The following is a 15,689-nucleotide window of genomic DNA, read 5'->3' on the forward strand; positions in this document are numbered from 1 at the left end:
GCTGTGAATAGGTCCCGTATTGTAGGGGTTGGATGTGATCCTAAACCTTCAGGATTTTTATATGCAAGGCTGCAAAGGCAAATTTTGATATACGCGTGCGGTGTCCCGGCTAAATGCGATCAAGATTTAAAACAACAAAACGTTTTTCAAATTTTAATGAAGTAAACATTATTATCCGACCTTTGCAGTGTTATAAAGAACACTGTCCAAAAACTTTCCGGGATAATTTCAAACCATCAGTCCAGATGTTCCTTACTATGCGCTGAGATGTGAGTACAAGAACGTTCATTTCGCGATCGTTGATATGCGGTCGCCATGGCCGACTCCGGCAGAAATTGGGGATCAAAAGCCTTCATTCAAACTGTCCCGTTACTGTCTGAAAAGCGGAAATAATTCAACGCCGTAAGGTGCCCTTAAGGCGCACATTCGCGATCACTTTGATCGTACGAATTCAAGCATGACAACTATTTCCTAGGGCTTGGAGTCAGGTACCGCAATGCCACCAATACGTCTGGTTGCTTATGCAGGCGAATTATGCCTTGCATGGCGTGAAACCGTTCAAGCAAACGGTATGCGCAGTTTAAGTCAGGCTTATATTTGCAGAGGTAAAAGCTATTGGCGACAAGTACAGCCTTTATCAAGGGTCTGCTTTTAAGCCTTGTGTCTCGGCATTCATGAGAGTCGACCCCATTGGAGAGGGTATACGGCAAAAAAAAAATTTAGCTTCAGGAGATTTGGACACTCCGAATGCGTTGCGAGCCACACGGTGTGACTGACAAGCAAATGCCTTGGGCTCTACACTTTTGACAAAGACAACCTCACGCTGATAGAACGAACTGCTTCAAGCTTTGGGAGGACAAGTGCAGTAACTGCAGAAATGCCGTCGCGCAAAACATGAAAAGCGTGACATTTTTATTGTAATCGTCCTAATGAGATCGCAATATATTTCACGACCCTTTTATGAATTGTGCTGCAATTCTGCACTTCTTAGGGTGCTTCGAATGAGTTCCAACGCTGACTCGCTGTGGAAGCCCAGCCAAGTGCATGGAAAGGCATCCCTCTTCTCAGCCGGGTCGCGCGCCCCCATCGCCGAGAGACCGGTTTTGGCGCACGCAGACACGCGCTTTGCGGGCGACCAACGCACGACGACAGCGCCTGTAGACTTGTTGCACAGCTCCCCGACCGCCACTATTGGACTCCTTATCACATAACTGCATTGCACAAGCACTTATGTCGTTGAAAGCCAGCGATTCCTGTGCCGGCCTGCTAGCTCAGTCGGTTAGAGCGTCGTGCTAATAACGCGAAGGTCGTAGGTTCGATCCCTGCGCAGGCCAAATATTTTTTCGTTCTCCTTGACGGTGCCAGCGCGCGTGATCACTGGCAACAGTGGGCGTAAAATGGCGGGCTCTATTCCGAACAACGATGCGTAGTTGTGCGCTATTCAAGCGGGTATTCGAAAATGTGATCGTAGACTTCATTTAATTTTATTACCTTAAACAACTTAGGGGTGTAGTACATAGAAGATGGGGTGAAGTACATAAAAATATGTTCTCTTCATACATGATGCGCGGAACACTTTCATGGAATATAAAGGGACACGTGATGGCAGCGATGTGGTGGGGAAGGTCGTTCTAGTCGGCTGCTGTTCTCGGAAATAATGAAGTTGAAAAGGTGACAGTACGGTCGTGAAACCTGGTGCGTTAAGAAAAGTGTGAAGCAGGTGCGCAGATATAAGGTTCCTGGTGAAGTGCAGAATAGTAAAACTTGTGATAAGGAGAGAGACTGGCGTTGCGGCGGAATGAAATTGACTGTAGATCTGGTTGTTTTTTTTTACTTTATTTTTTATTTTTTCGGAATGAAATGCTGACATCGCATGATTAGCATGCATATATGGATCCAGTGGCTCAGTTTTGAGCCTCCTCGAGGGCATTACCAAGATGTAATTGGTGGGTATTCCAAACAGCAGATGAATATTCTAATCTCGGTCGGTCCAATGCTGTGTAATCAAGTTGTCTTACATGGAGAGGGGCACTACGGAGGTGATGCTTTAAAAAACCTAATGATTTGTTAGCAGATGCGATAATGTCCATTACATGTGTATGTCTGGTTAAATTAGAAGAGAGAGAGAGACACACACAGAAGTATTTATACGATGGTTTTACGAAAATAAAAGAGGGTTGCGGTGGCGGTGGAAGGGCACAATTTTACATTTAGTAGGATTAAGGGTCATTACCCTTTGATTGCACCATGCTTGTATGTTGTTTAGGGTCAGTCTGTAAAGATTATTGATCGGATGAGTTAGTGACAGAATGGTAGATAACAAAATAGTCGACAAACAACCGAATACGGCATGACACTTGGAGGGGTATAAATCCGCGATGTAAGTGAAGAGCACTAAAAGCCCAAGAACGGACTCGTGGGGAACGTCTGACGTTACTGGTAATGGGTTTGATTTGGCATGTTAACTGAAACAGAAAACTCTAATAAGAAATAATTTGATCCAGGCAACTTATTTGGCTGCAAGTTTAAATATGAAGTTTCAGCAACAAGCGATCATGCGGAACAACTATCGAATGCTTTCGCGAAGTCGAGAAAGATGACATCGGTTTGCATGTTAATATCGAGGTTGGTGTGAACATTATGATGAAAAATGACCTCACAAGACATGTTTTTTTTTTTCTTTTTGCAAAATCGATGTGATGAATGGAAGAAATTATTTGAGTCCAAGAAATCCATGACTGAAGAATCAGTTACATGTTCCATGAGCACTTTGCAATATAGCTGTGGACTATCCTTTTAAACCTCGCCGAGGTGGCGCAGTGCTAAGGCGCTCGACGTGCCCAAGGTTGCGGTATCGAATCCCGGCCTCGCCGGCCACTTTTCGATGGAGGCCAAAAGCAAGGCGCCCGCGGCCTGTGCGATGTCAGTGCACGTTAAAGAGCCCCAGGTGGTCGAAATTTCCGGAGTCCTCCACTACTGCGTCTCTCATAGCTTGAGTCGTTCTGGGACTTTAAACCCCACGAACCGAACCAAATTAACTTATCCTTTTCAGGCTGCAAGTGCATGTTAGAATATCGCGGCGTAAAAAATTGCGAAGAAACAGTGTTGAAGAGGGATGTAATAAAAGTGCTGCATAAATGCGTACTCATTGTCTTCAACGACGGAACATGCTGTTATTTACTCACTGCACTGCGTTACGTAAGAAGTTTTTTTCACTGTTCCTTATGTATACTTTCCCCGCTTCCCTCATTATCCGCATTCGGAATGTCCGTGACGGTCTTAGAACGGTTGGACTTGTTTATGACAAGTACGTGCAGTGACTGAGAGTGCACTGTTCTAATATGCATCAATAGTTACATACGGCCGGTTATGAGCGAGTGAGACTGGTATTCGATTCGATGATGCGAACGTTTGTTAATATCGACGTCTAGCTCGTCGTGATCTGAAGCCACACTGTTTAACGATGCTGACCAAAATTTCAGTGCGAACATTTAATCGCGACGACTATTTAGTGTCCGGGCTACTTCCCAGCTCAAGCGCTTCTGACTTGTGAAGCTTATTGGAAGAGAACATTACGTGATAACGTAAGGGCCCCGCATCGCAGAAAAGTCGGCGTGGTTGTTGGACCTGAGGGATGTCAGCAGGAGCAAAGAAATAAGTTTTGCAGACCGTAGTGTCTATTTGCTTCGCAACTAGCATCCATATGCTGGTCAAGTTGAAGGGTAGTTTGCGACAGGGATTCTAACCGACGACACGTGTACCTTTAATTGTTCGCCCTTCATTGCAAGTGTAGGCGTCCATCGAGAAATGAGTCAGACAATTCGCCTTCCTTCCCCGGTAACCAGCTTAAACAAAAAATGTAAAAGTACTCGCAGAATGAAAAGGCGGTGTTAAAGGCGCTAACTTGAGCGTACCCTTCTTTTCTGCACATTTCCGAAAACTTCTGTGCGTCCACGTATAACTAAAGGTCGCTCGCGATGAAGACATCTGACGCAATCGTTTCGCTGGCAAACAAAAGCGGACTACAACTATATGAGAAGGGCTCTCGTACTTCTGTTGTTTGGAATGTAATTCATCCTATTATAACGTCCGTCATACAGTCAATCGGTGTCCTGAGGTTTGTTCACACCATGTTAGCGACCACTGCACTTTTAAACATGGAACTTATATCGTACCATAGCCCGTACTGGCACTCCTCCCACGGTAAGTCCAGCGGTGGTAGAAACGTACTTGTGTTGGACTGGTCACGTACACGCATGTCCCACCGTGGCACCATTAAGTAAACTCCTGAAGGACCATCTTCATATGTAGTTCAGAACTAGCACCGCTCCCGCCCCCCACAATAACAGAATGTAAAGCCAAAGAGTAGATCTCTTCAGCACCACCGATGTATCGCGGGTAGAGTCGGCCTGCATGCACGAATGGCACACACAGGGCCTTCCGCTCGCAAAGCTACTGCGGTGACAGCCGTCGTGTCGTATCAGCCAGCATGCTGATACGACACGTGTCCCGTCGCCAGGCGCTCCTTAGATTGCACATACTTTATTCAGGTGAATTAATTTCTCCTGGTTAGAGAGCAATTTTTGCTTCCATTAATTCTATTAGCAAGCGCCGAACTCCGCACAGGTGTGCTTCAGTGCACATCTTGTTGCCTGCAAAGTATAGCCCTGAAATGTCCTGTTTTTCTTTTCGCTTGTTTCCCAATAAAGCGCGTTCTGGGTGCTTCCAGCGCTCATTTATTTTCGCAGTTTATGTTGGATCCCGGTGTGCACATAAGCTGCCCGTATATGTTTAACGTCCAGGTTTTTATACGCGCCAGAGCAGACGCTCATTGCAGCTACTTCTCTCGGAAGGGAAACCTGCTCCTCGAAGCGTGACAAGGGTGTGATGACCTTCCGTGTAGCGCCTTCTCCACTAAACCGCTGCGGCGCTCCTCCGCGCAGCGTCGGCACGCATTTACAAAGCTCACGAAGCAAGCACGCCCTGGCAAGCCCTTCCCCGTCGCACCTCGTCTCGTGTCGGTTCTGTTTCACCGTTGCGTTTCCCGCCTCACCCTTTTCCCTCCCCTCTCTCTCTCTGACACTGGCACACTTGTCATGCAGGAAGGAGGGAAACCCCGCCGTCGCATGCGGATTTCTGCGGGATGTTTTGCTTGTTATTTAGGACGTTTCGTCACTACCTCTTGACGTGTGATCTTGATCCTTTCGCTTTGACGAGCTGCGTGCGTGCATGCTACTTACACCGAAGCCATCATTCACCCTCACTCTTCGCTTCACTGCGATGTTGTTCAGGTGCGAAACAAGCGGTCATTGGAGCGCAAGGATGATTTCACGCTGGAACACAAGAAGAATCGGCACTTTTGTTCACCACTCCTATAGAAAGCGTCAAACGCCGAAGCGCTTGTTATTCGTCTTTAAATGCCGGAGAAAAAAAAAAAAAAAAACAGAAACGTACGTGCTTGGGATAGCGTCTTAAGCAGAACGGATGGACAGCAAACACACGGGATGAATCTGTTTCATGTTGCTGAAATTAATTTTCGGCCTAATACTGTTGTCAACGTGCGAATTCGAAAAGGTGATGCGAAGAGTGCTCATGTGCACGGTCAGTTCACGCTATTCATTCGCGGCGTTTACACAGTCCCAAGCGTGGACTGTACATGCATAACGGAGCAAACGGAAGAGGAAAGTATTCGTGTGAGCCATATTTCTCTCAAACCTTTTATATGTTCCTATATTAGGCGCGATATGATTCCCGTATACGCCCCAACTGCACTGCATAGGTCGTGCTCTAGTGCACGAAGTAGAAGATCATGCGTTTAGAAGTTGTTCCTTAATCCGTGGCCATCGCGGGGACACAACTGAACAGCCTGCAGGTTTACGAAGTCAGCTCGCCTGTCCTGCCCTATATATGTCACTGTTTAGCGATGCAAGAATACGAAGCCGGATGTATGCAGTGCATCCTCATCCGGATGTAGGTACGTAGCGCAGTAAACCCGCCGCGCAATCTGCATTGCCGAGAGCCTGACTTCTGATAACCAAAGGCGCTTTTGACTCCGAACGCGACAGCACATTATGTGTGGTTTCTGAAGCACACCAATGGCTGGCTTTTCAATGGAATAAATCGTTACAACGAGATATACATTTCAAAGAGCGAAGGGGAACAAACGAACCGGACCTTCTCCGTTATACCGTTACTAGCATGCGCACAGCCCCTATCCGAAACGCACGCACAAACCAGGCGACAACTTCGGAATGATGTAGTAGACCTCTATAATAGCATAGGAGTAGAAACTCGATCACCTTCTATCACTCCCATATTGGAACGATTTAGAACAGTGACGACGTAACGTGGGCCGTATATTCTATGGTCCGCCGTACTTCTTTGGCGAAATCTGTACGTGCCAATCGCAGCTAGCCTCGTGCTGCGGAGACAGAAGGGTGAGTTCAGCGTATATCTGTGGAAACAGGTTGTCTGGTTATAAATATACAGTTAGACTTCGGCACTGCAGGTGTAACTTCCGCATGTATCTTTCGTTGGCCACGCGTGCCACGCCGGATAGCACGTTCGGCGCCTGCCAGGAAGACCCGCAGGATGTCCGCTAAAAAAGTAGCGCGCAAATATGGGTGCCCTGTCGCCGGGGTACCGTCTCGGCAGCCGCTTCGGAGGAGCTGACGGCGGCCCTTTTTATGCCTCAGATAAGTGAGGTGCGCGAAGATAACGGAAGTGGCGTCGCGGACCCGCACTGTCTGTCTGCACAACCGCTGAATGTGCCTGGCGCGACACTGGAGCCGGATGCGAGTGCGCGAGGGCAGGACTGCCATGTACAGAAGGCGAGAGATGGCTGCGGTGTGTGAACGCTGAAAAAAGTACGCAAACGCCGTGACGATCGCGCTTCGGATAGCACGTGGCTGCCCGCGGATAAGACTGCGGAAAACTGCAGAGATGCTGAACGGCGCAAGCACGTGCGACGATTCGCGATCCAGAAAATTGAGTGAGGAGGATTTTGAGACCCTGCAACGGTTGAAAGTCCGCTTACAGCGGCAGGTCCGGAGTGACTGTTCGAACTGTGCACGCCACGCGCATGATTAGCATATGAAACATGTACTTAATTACATGAACTACCGATCATACTATGCACGTGGCTGCAGCAGTCATGCACGTCTGCAAGGAATCAATGTCGAGTAAGGAGAATTTCCTTTAGGGCTGAAGTAATTGAAATCTAAATGCAGTCTCTAATTTTCCCAGCGTTGTATTTGTGTAGTTGTATTTTGCACTTGCACATTTATTATTCGTATTTTTTTATGCCTTTGTGCTGAGCACACGTTAGTCCTTTTAATGCAACGGCCTGAAGTATTTTCTAAATAAAATCTAAACGCTGTATCGTCGTATTAAGTTATGAACAACAGAAAGCGAGAGAGGCGCTAAAATTAGCGCAGTGATGCAAGGGTACGAAGCACTGGCGTTACAGACGTGCGTCTCCGTGCTTTCATTTTTTTATTTAGGAATTCCAATGACACAAATTGGGCACTATTTTTAGTACGAATTAACGTATTCGGAACACTGCGTAAGTGGAAATTCGTCAGACTATACTGTCCACCGCGGAATAACTTCGATCATTGGTTTTTATGGCGCTCATTTTGCAGCCATCTAATAACGTTTAAGCGGCACATCCCGTGCGTTCCTGTACTCTGCGAAAAATATGATACAGCAGCCGTCTGAAGCGCGTAGCGGTTGTAAAGCGTGGCTGAAGCTTACTGCAATGATCTTAAATGGTTTTTGGTTAGGGAGATTTAAGTACTGTGACTTCTCGCTTGTTCATCGAAGTCTCCGACCTTATCCCCAGATTAGGCCACGCCAGAGGAAACAACGTGATGCGCGTTTTCAATAATCGATAATCAACTCACTTCTCGTTTAAACGAAGTTTTCGAAACGGTGCTGCAGTAGAAGAATTACGCAATATCTGCTTTCATACGAAAGCGAATGGTCGCACGTGTACACCTGCAGCATGATCAAAGTGCGCAGCATGGTCACAGGAAGCATGGTTAACTTGAGGTGAGCTTCATGCTTAAATGATGCCTCATATAGTCTGTTCATTCCTCTTCCGCTGCAGCATCACATTCATTATATGTCTGAATAACCCAGCTATTCGCAATATTACCTCTAGGTATATATTTGAAACGTAACTCCCGTCTGAGTGCGAACTGAGTGTATTTGAGTTCTTCTGCACCGCGGTTTACGGAGAGCAGAAAATCGCACGCGAAGCGGTAAGGCGAGCCGCGCTCCGGTCCCGGCACCGCGCTGTCTCAGTTCGTTGACAGCGTCGCTGGAGCGGAAGCAGGAATGGGCGCTCACCATGGCTCCTCGGTAGTAGGCCGTGGTCAGGGTGCGGAACCGCTCCTGGCCTGCAGTGTCCCTGCACAGACAAGGGCGAGGGTGATTGGTAACGGGTGAAGTCTCGGATACGACTCTGGGTCGTTGGCCGCGCCCGTATAGCGGTGCAATCCACTCGAGCAGAGCGGCGACTGTGGTCGATATATACTGCAGGCTTCGGGCCACGAGTGACCTGCCCGCTCTACAGCAGTGTTCCCTTTGCCGTAACTTCGCTTTTCGCGACGTCAGTTAGTAATCGTCGCTGCTCTGAAGCTGAATTCTATAAGATGAACTGTGTGCGTGCGATGTAAGTACACGTCAAAGAACCCCAGGTGGTAGACATTAATCCAAAGTCTTAGGCTACGGCGTCACTCTCTTTTGTAAGCATAGCGATAGAGTTCAGCTTCACCACGGCTGATATTTAGTGAAATTTCTGTCCTTTGAGCACCGCTGTACGATGTGTATTCGCTTCAGAAGCGATTAGTTCAGCTTGTCAGCAGACCGATATATAGCGCGCGGGTGATGATTATACCGTGTTGCCAGCAGATGTGAGCAATGAACAGGTCGTAGAGAACGTATGCCATGTGATGCTGCTATGGGAGAAGAACCACCTACAAGTACGCATCTTGAATTCGCTGATGTTCATGCTGTGCCTGCGACGATGACGCCTGCGCTGTTCTGTCACTTCGTAACTGTGGAGCACGCGGGAACGTGCCATCATATTTTGTAGCGAAAGCTACGCTGCGCTAGGTTTCCAAGCCGTCGGCGTGGCACCGTGTGCCGTATGCCGTGTTGCCTTGCAACGGTCACGTGGTATAGACCGAGAGCTGGGCCAGGAGTTGGAGGAGGAAAGAAGAAGAAAAAAAAAAAAAGACGAAGAAGATAAGTCGGTAATTGGTAGAGGCAAACGACAACAGCGAGTTGCTAGGACAGAAGGTTCGTTCGAACGTTGTGACGGCGGCACATTAAATCCAGGTGTCCGGAGAAAAATTCGCTGCAACACTCACAGCTTTCGCTTTATCGCTAGGTTCCAGCCATGTTTAAATCCGCACAATTTCTTTTCCATGTGCAGGCATGAACAACTCCAGAGAAACGAGGTGAAAGCCAGAAACTATTGTTACGCGTTTCACGGCCCCGTTCTCAGTCCCTTTCTCTCTGTTCGTAATAGCTTGTTACACCTCGCATCTACACACCGTTATCTGTGGTACTACTAAGTGTTGCGACGGACTGCTATTGTGGAAACGGCCGACCCGTGATAACAAATGATACGGATGAGAACAACGTGGACATGTGCGCAGACGTACACGTTCCTCTTCCGTCAGTATGCAACAACCAACCTGACTCAGTATTAGACTGCTATTCTATGGAACTTTCATTTATGAAATGCACATTGTGCCAATGCACTATTCTCCTTTCATCTGTACCATGCAAAAATCTCGGAGTATGCACAATTGTGCATCACTGATGTAATATCGCTAAAGATGCAATATTCCAGCCTGCATTCTTAGATGTAACCTGTGGTACTCTCTCTTCGACGGTGGTGTTAAATCTCCGCAACGGCAGGTGGCCTGCACGGGTCATAGCAATTCTCGTGAGCGGGGCACTCCTCTCTCCCTCGGGGATGGCACGCCGTAGACACGTGCCAGCAGCGACTGCGCACCCAGCGTGTGTGCGCATCGCTGGGTTCGGCCAGAGAACGGTGAAGCCGCACCCGCCGACCGGACGCCTTTCGCCTTTCAAGGCCGGCCCGCTGTGTGAACATCTGTCGCTCCGGGAGGCCGCACGTGACCGGCGCACGACCGCGGCGGACCGCATGCCTGCTACTCTGCCGTGCACCACTGGCGCTCCTCAGCAAATGGCTGGGCAGCGAAGACGGGCAGCTGGCTGAGCGACGGATCGACCAAGGCACGAGGAAGTCACGAATGTGGAGCCAGGGGCGATCCTGACTTGCAATCAGATTTCTTTGTGTCTGAACGAAGCATCGCGCTCCGTCCGGCACTTTCCTTCGGTGAAGGACAAACGGAACAATGACCACAGTGTGCGCACGCAATGGGTAGAGAAGGCACGCTAATCATCCGCCGAATAACAAGCGCATCTCATGCAAGTATTCCTCATGAACGGGCGCACATTTGGGGTATTCCGTTATTCACATGGCGAGGAGGCTTTTAGTGAGTTACCGCTACAACGTCTATAATAGCCCCTTGGTGCGTTGAGCTATACATATACCATAGAATATATGTCCAACCGGAGATGTCATCCACTGTCTATTTGTAAAGAGGGCTCTAACCAGTCGCGCATCCATGAGATGGAGACTTGTAGTGGCCGTGATGCTGCCATACCGAGACTGCAGGGGAAGTGGAACTGCGGGGCGAGCCGCTGGACATCCTGTCACACTATGCCAGCACGCAACCGGGTTAAAAGCCTTCGTCCACCATACGGCTGCTCTCAGTTACTGCGCATGGAACTTTGGATGTAACCACCTTCTGCAGTGATATGAGTAATGTAGGATTATTTATGCGGTTCAGATCAGATATGACTTTTAAAAGCAGGACATACGCGTCGAAGAAGACGCGCAGCAGATTGAGAACGTACGCACGGAAAGAAAACAGAAGGACCAGAAGCAAGAAATTGCAAGTATTCCAGTGCGCAATCTGTAACTGCGGCGGGATGCAGTCTGGAGAATCTGGCACCGCACGGCATGTCGCCGTTCTCCTGAACTACGTAGGAAGGCGGCCTTAGAAATTAACTGCGACATATGCTACGCTGATATAATTCTAGAAGAGCCCTACGGAAGTGTAAGGAATGAAGTTCCCTTTAATAACAGACACAGCACGTTTAGTGCATTCTAAACGCTCCAGCTAAGCGAGGGTAACCGCAGAAACCCTGAAGTCACACACACACACAAAAAAAAAAAAAAGTAATGGAAAAGCACTACGCTTTCAACTTAAACGCAAATTATGCCTATATGGAGAGGTTTGAGCGAAGGGAAGGTGAACCATTCACTGCGTCTCCTGATGGCTGCAAGATTGCACGCAGAACAATGACACTTCTAAGACTTCACGTGAAGGATACTGTGTGAGCCTGCAATATCTACTCAGAAAGCTGTGAACTGCGCGCAATCTTATGCAAAGAAATCAATGACGGCATCTAAATCGATCCCGCCGTCAGGTAAAACGCTGGAAGGACTGGCAAGCGGAGACGGATGCCGAGAAGCAAAGTGTGTCCGAACGACGTAATATACGCATATTCAATTGAGAGCTACATACTAGTCTGTAAACGATGACCAGCCTATTAACTTCGTTTCCACAAGGAAAGGCCATTGCAGCAGCATGCCGGACAGGCAGAAATACTTCGTGCACTGCGCTGATGTCGTACGGACGGAAAGTGCCACAAAGAAAGAAACAAGGAATGTAAGATGATAAGAAAAAAAAAATCCTTTCAGCTGCGATACCAAGGTCACCGTGCGCCTAAATGTAAAAAAATAGAGCTGTGTATTTCTTCTTATAACGCAGTGTGGTGAGGCTAACCACCGCCTGGAGAAACCCTTTCAAGCATTCAGAAATCCCATGAATGCGGTGAGCGGTGAGACTGGGGTAGCATGTGCAGGGAGATGGAAGGAAGGAAAAATATAAACGACGTATATAGATAGCGTCGTAGAGTGTGCATGAATCTGAACATCTGGGGAAGCATGAAGAAATGGGCATAGAATAACTGCAGGAGGTTGGTGCGCGCGTGTACATGCGAACGTGCTTTAACCGAAGCAGGAAGTAATTCATATTCTTACTCATGGAGTAAGTTTTGACAGTGTTCCTGCGTACGAAGACAAAGTAACCACTGTTTTACCAGCCCAGAAAAGAGTACATTAAAAAAGATACAGTAGCTGCTATAGGCGCACGACCGACTAAATCCTGAAGTTCTGACAGCCCAGCAGGGAGGACACTTGAAGGTTCGTAACGAAAGATGTGGAGCATCTTTCGGACCACATAAGAAAACGCTTCTAATTTTATGCACATGCGAGAATCTATACAGCAATTAAATATATAGTGGACTGAGCGCAAGGCCGATAGCGATTATAGCCGAGTATGCAGGAAGCAAGACACCAGGGACACTGTGAGAGAGCCCTGAAAACGGAGGCATTGATAACGAGGCTGAATAATGTATGAAACAATAAATCGATGAGATAGTGCTAACAGCACCCGATTCACAGTAAACAGAGGAATAGAAGAGGCCCCGAGAGTAATGGTGTATAGGATGACTAAATCAAGCGAATAACGGAACTAGCCCCTGGAACATATACTTTCCTTCTACAAAAGTATATGCTGTTCAGAATAGATGAAATAGCAGTATGAAGTTCTGGATAGATGGAGCAGAGTATAGAAATATATAAGCGGGACACTTACGAGAAATTGCATTGTTTTATTTTGAAGTGAGATGGTGATTCCTGAGTGTACGTGCGATATCTAAACGGACAGTGAAAATGCACGATTATTGAATGCGAAGTCCTTGCCTCACAGACAGCCCCGCTCTTTCATTGTTTAAAATCGTCCTACCGGAAGAACGCGTATGATATATCCGTGCAACGGAAGCACTTGCGACAGGCTAAAACGTACCAACCTACCCGGAATAGTGACCATACCTCCGTAGTGATGAAGTGCCGCAATGAAAACGTATATAGTCAATCGCACGTGTTCGCACATCCATGCTCCGTTCATTCTTTGTTTTCGCAGGCGAGTAATGCGCTATATCTCGTTACACATAGCTTAATGCAAGTAAGCCGCACACATCGGCTTCTGCAGAAGCATCGCGGCATGGACTAGCCGTGCCTCGCAAGCACGTAGTCATCGTTATGTTCCGCGACGATCGCGAAGGCACTGCCTCTGCTACTCTCTGTAGCCGTTTATCTCTTTTCTCCGCGTGCGTGGGAAGATGAGAGGAGTGCGAATGGTGTGACTCACTCGTTTTAATTCGCCCACTGCGGGCTTGACGCCGACCTTTGACGCTAGACTAGAGGGCGCGGTCGTTCGCGACTCCGAGCGATTGCCAGAGGGGAAATGTGATGCATGCGTGAGGCAGCACGGCAACGATGAAGCGCACATGTTGCTCATCCTCGCTTCTGTATCTTCCGTTTGTTGCTATTGCAGGTCTCTCTGTCGCGAACGGGGTTGTGCGCTGCTGCTGGACTTCGTTCTCCTGTCCGCTGAACGGAAAATGGACAGAGCTCGTTCCCCGCTGCTGTTGCGCTACTCTTAACGGCGCCATCACGAACTGAAGTGCCCGCATGAACGTCGGTCGCCTGTAGAAGCCATACTTTTCGTAATCGGGTGGCCATGTATCTGCCGCGCGTCTTTTCTGGAAGGTTCCATTCATTGCACTGCTTCTGTGAATTTGCCGACGTAGTTCCGTACACTGCATACTATACAGCAATACATGCAGTGAATAGCCGACCCTGCAATGGAGGGCGTGGAGTAAGTCCAAGATCTGTTTACTTCAATCCAACACTGTTGCATGTCGTTCATGCATCCGTGTGCCGGACAGTTCGTGCCACGACTTCCCACCGGACATCACGTAGAGAAATTGCGACCGGGTGACGGTATTGTAATGCACGCAAATTTCAGCGCGAGAGCACCGCATGGAGTTCAGAGACGTTCTCAGAGCTGAAGACAGGGACTTGAAGAGCGCGCGCGTCGCGATCTCACGCGGTGATTCTCGGCGCTGTTGCCCTCACTAACCGCATGTGTCTCGGGAGAAGGAAGGCGGGGCTGCTTCGTCATGGGAAAGAGAGCACTGTCAACACAAATCAAAATTCGGAATGGGGCACAGGGGTAGGCACACCATGTGTTGAACTGCTGTGTGTCACTGACATCCGTACACATCGTCACCGGAGGGCACTGCGCACTGTCATTCGCTTACTGCTTCGCATTACGGCAGAATTACGAACGCCCTGTGAATGCTCCGTGCATTGAAAGAAACACTCATTGAACCTTAATTTTCAACCGGCGGCACAGAACTTTCCTGCCCGCGCGCAACCCCTGTGCCGCGACAGAGCGACTGCTCTAGGGCTTTTATGAATGGCCCCACCGGGCGTGCCATTCAGAGAAGCAGCACGTTACTCAGTATACATGCACGCGTTGTCTCGTTTATATATATACGACCGGGTACGTCGTCGCGATAACGTGCTCTTATCGAGACGAACTTAAGACATGCACATCGAACCCACCTCCATTGTTACTGCGAGAAGCTACTCTTATGCCACTCAGGTACGTTTATATATATGGCTTCGTTAAAGCGGCGCTTTATATGCATGTATAGGGCGGTCTTATACATAACGCGGTAGATTACGAGTATATGCTAATGAGCATATGCGACCCCTAACTGCAGTAGAAAACTACGTAGGTGCTATCGTCTCGTTTTCCCATACGAGGTAATTCCCATTTCGCCTAACAACGTACGCTAAATCGCATCGCCATTTCCTGTTACCTATAGTATCGTTATAAATGAAGTAATGGATGTCATCACTTTGTGCGCTGTTTCTTTTTCAGCACCGAACAACGGGTTCCTAGGGACGTTGCAGTGAACATACTATCTCACTACGGGGAGGAACAGAATTGCCTTTCACGCGATAAGGAGTACATGCAGCGGTGTGCGACTTATGCATATTAACTATAGATTCTCGAACCCCCTACAGTGCTTCTTGTTACGGGAATGTACGAATACTACGTTTGGATTATGCAAAGAACTGCGAGTAAGGTTGCGGTCTACCGCAGTGATCACGCAGGGGGGAACCATGCATGCAGTTCATGCATCGAATTGATTTCCTTGTGGCACGCGTCGCGGAAGATGCGCGGTGCCAGGCGGGAGTACTGGCCTGGATTTCATAATTGCTTCATAAATACTGCTGGGATTTCCTCAGTTCGTCCTGATACGGAGAAAAGCTCATGAGTACATTCATTAAAAGACATGTCGTTACAACATGAGTTGCCGAAATCGCAATGAATCCTGCAGTAGAAGCAAGAAAGGAATGAAGTTATACGCATAAGATTACTTCAAGGACGTATGCTGGATAGGTTATGGTGAGTATGCAAGTAAATAATGGTAATTTGCTCCTCATCAAATGTCAGAGAAGGCCGTTGGGCTGTTTTCAACACCGTCCTGGATGCGCACGGACGACAAAATGAGAGATCGAGCACAATTAACGCACGCGGATACAGGAATGGAATGGATTGGTGTCGTCAACCGACGTTAACGACGTGCTGCGCGCAGTTTCCCCTCGTATATTCCGACGCACGCAACGGCCCACAACTCTACATTTTTGCGTGCTA

General features: G+C 48.2%; 1 protein-coding gene and 1 non-coding gene across 4 annotated transcripts in view; one reads left to right on the forward strand and one right to left on the reverse strand.

Moving 5' to 3' along the window:
* The window catches only part of LOC146185038 (ras-related protein Rab-8A-like), a 95,653-nt gene that overhangs the window by 27,354 nt on the left and 52,610 nt on the right, over window positions 1-15,689 (reverse strand). For all 3 annotated transcript variants that reach the window (XM_084606029.1, XM_084606028.1, XM_084606027.1), the window contains exon 3: window positions 8,353-8,413. In XM_084606029.1, the coding sequence (XP_084462155.1) occupies window positions 8,353-8,413 (61 nt within the window). The remainder of the gene's footprint in view (window positions 1-8,352; window positions 8,414-15,689) is intronic.
* On the forward strand, window positions 1,261-1,334 carry TRNAI-AAU (transfer RNA isoleucine (anticodon AAU)). Its single transcript has one exon. It is a non-coding gene; the product is annotated as a tRNA-Ile (tRNA).

The sequence above is a fragment of the Amblyomma maculatum genome, chromosome 6 (genome assembly GCF_055883805.1).
Source record: "Amblyomma maculatum isolate TAMU_Amacu chromosome 6, ASM5588380v1, whole genome shotgun sequence".
NCBI lineage: Eukaryota > Metazoa > Arthropoda > Arachnida > Ixodida > Ixodidae > Amblyomma > Amblyomma maculatum.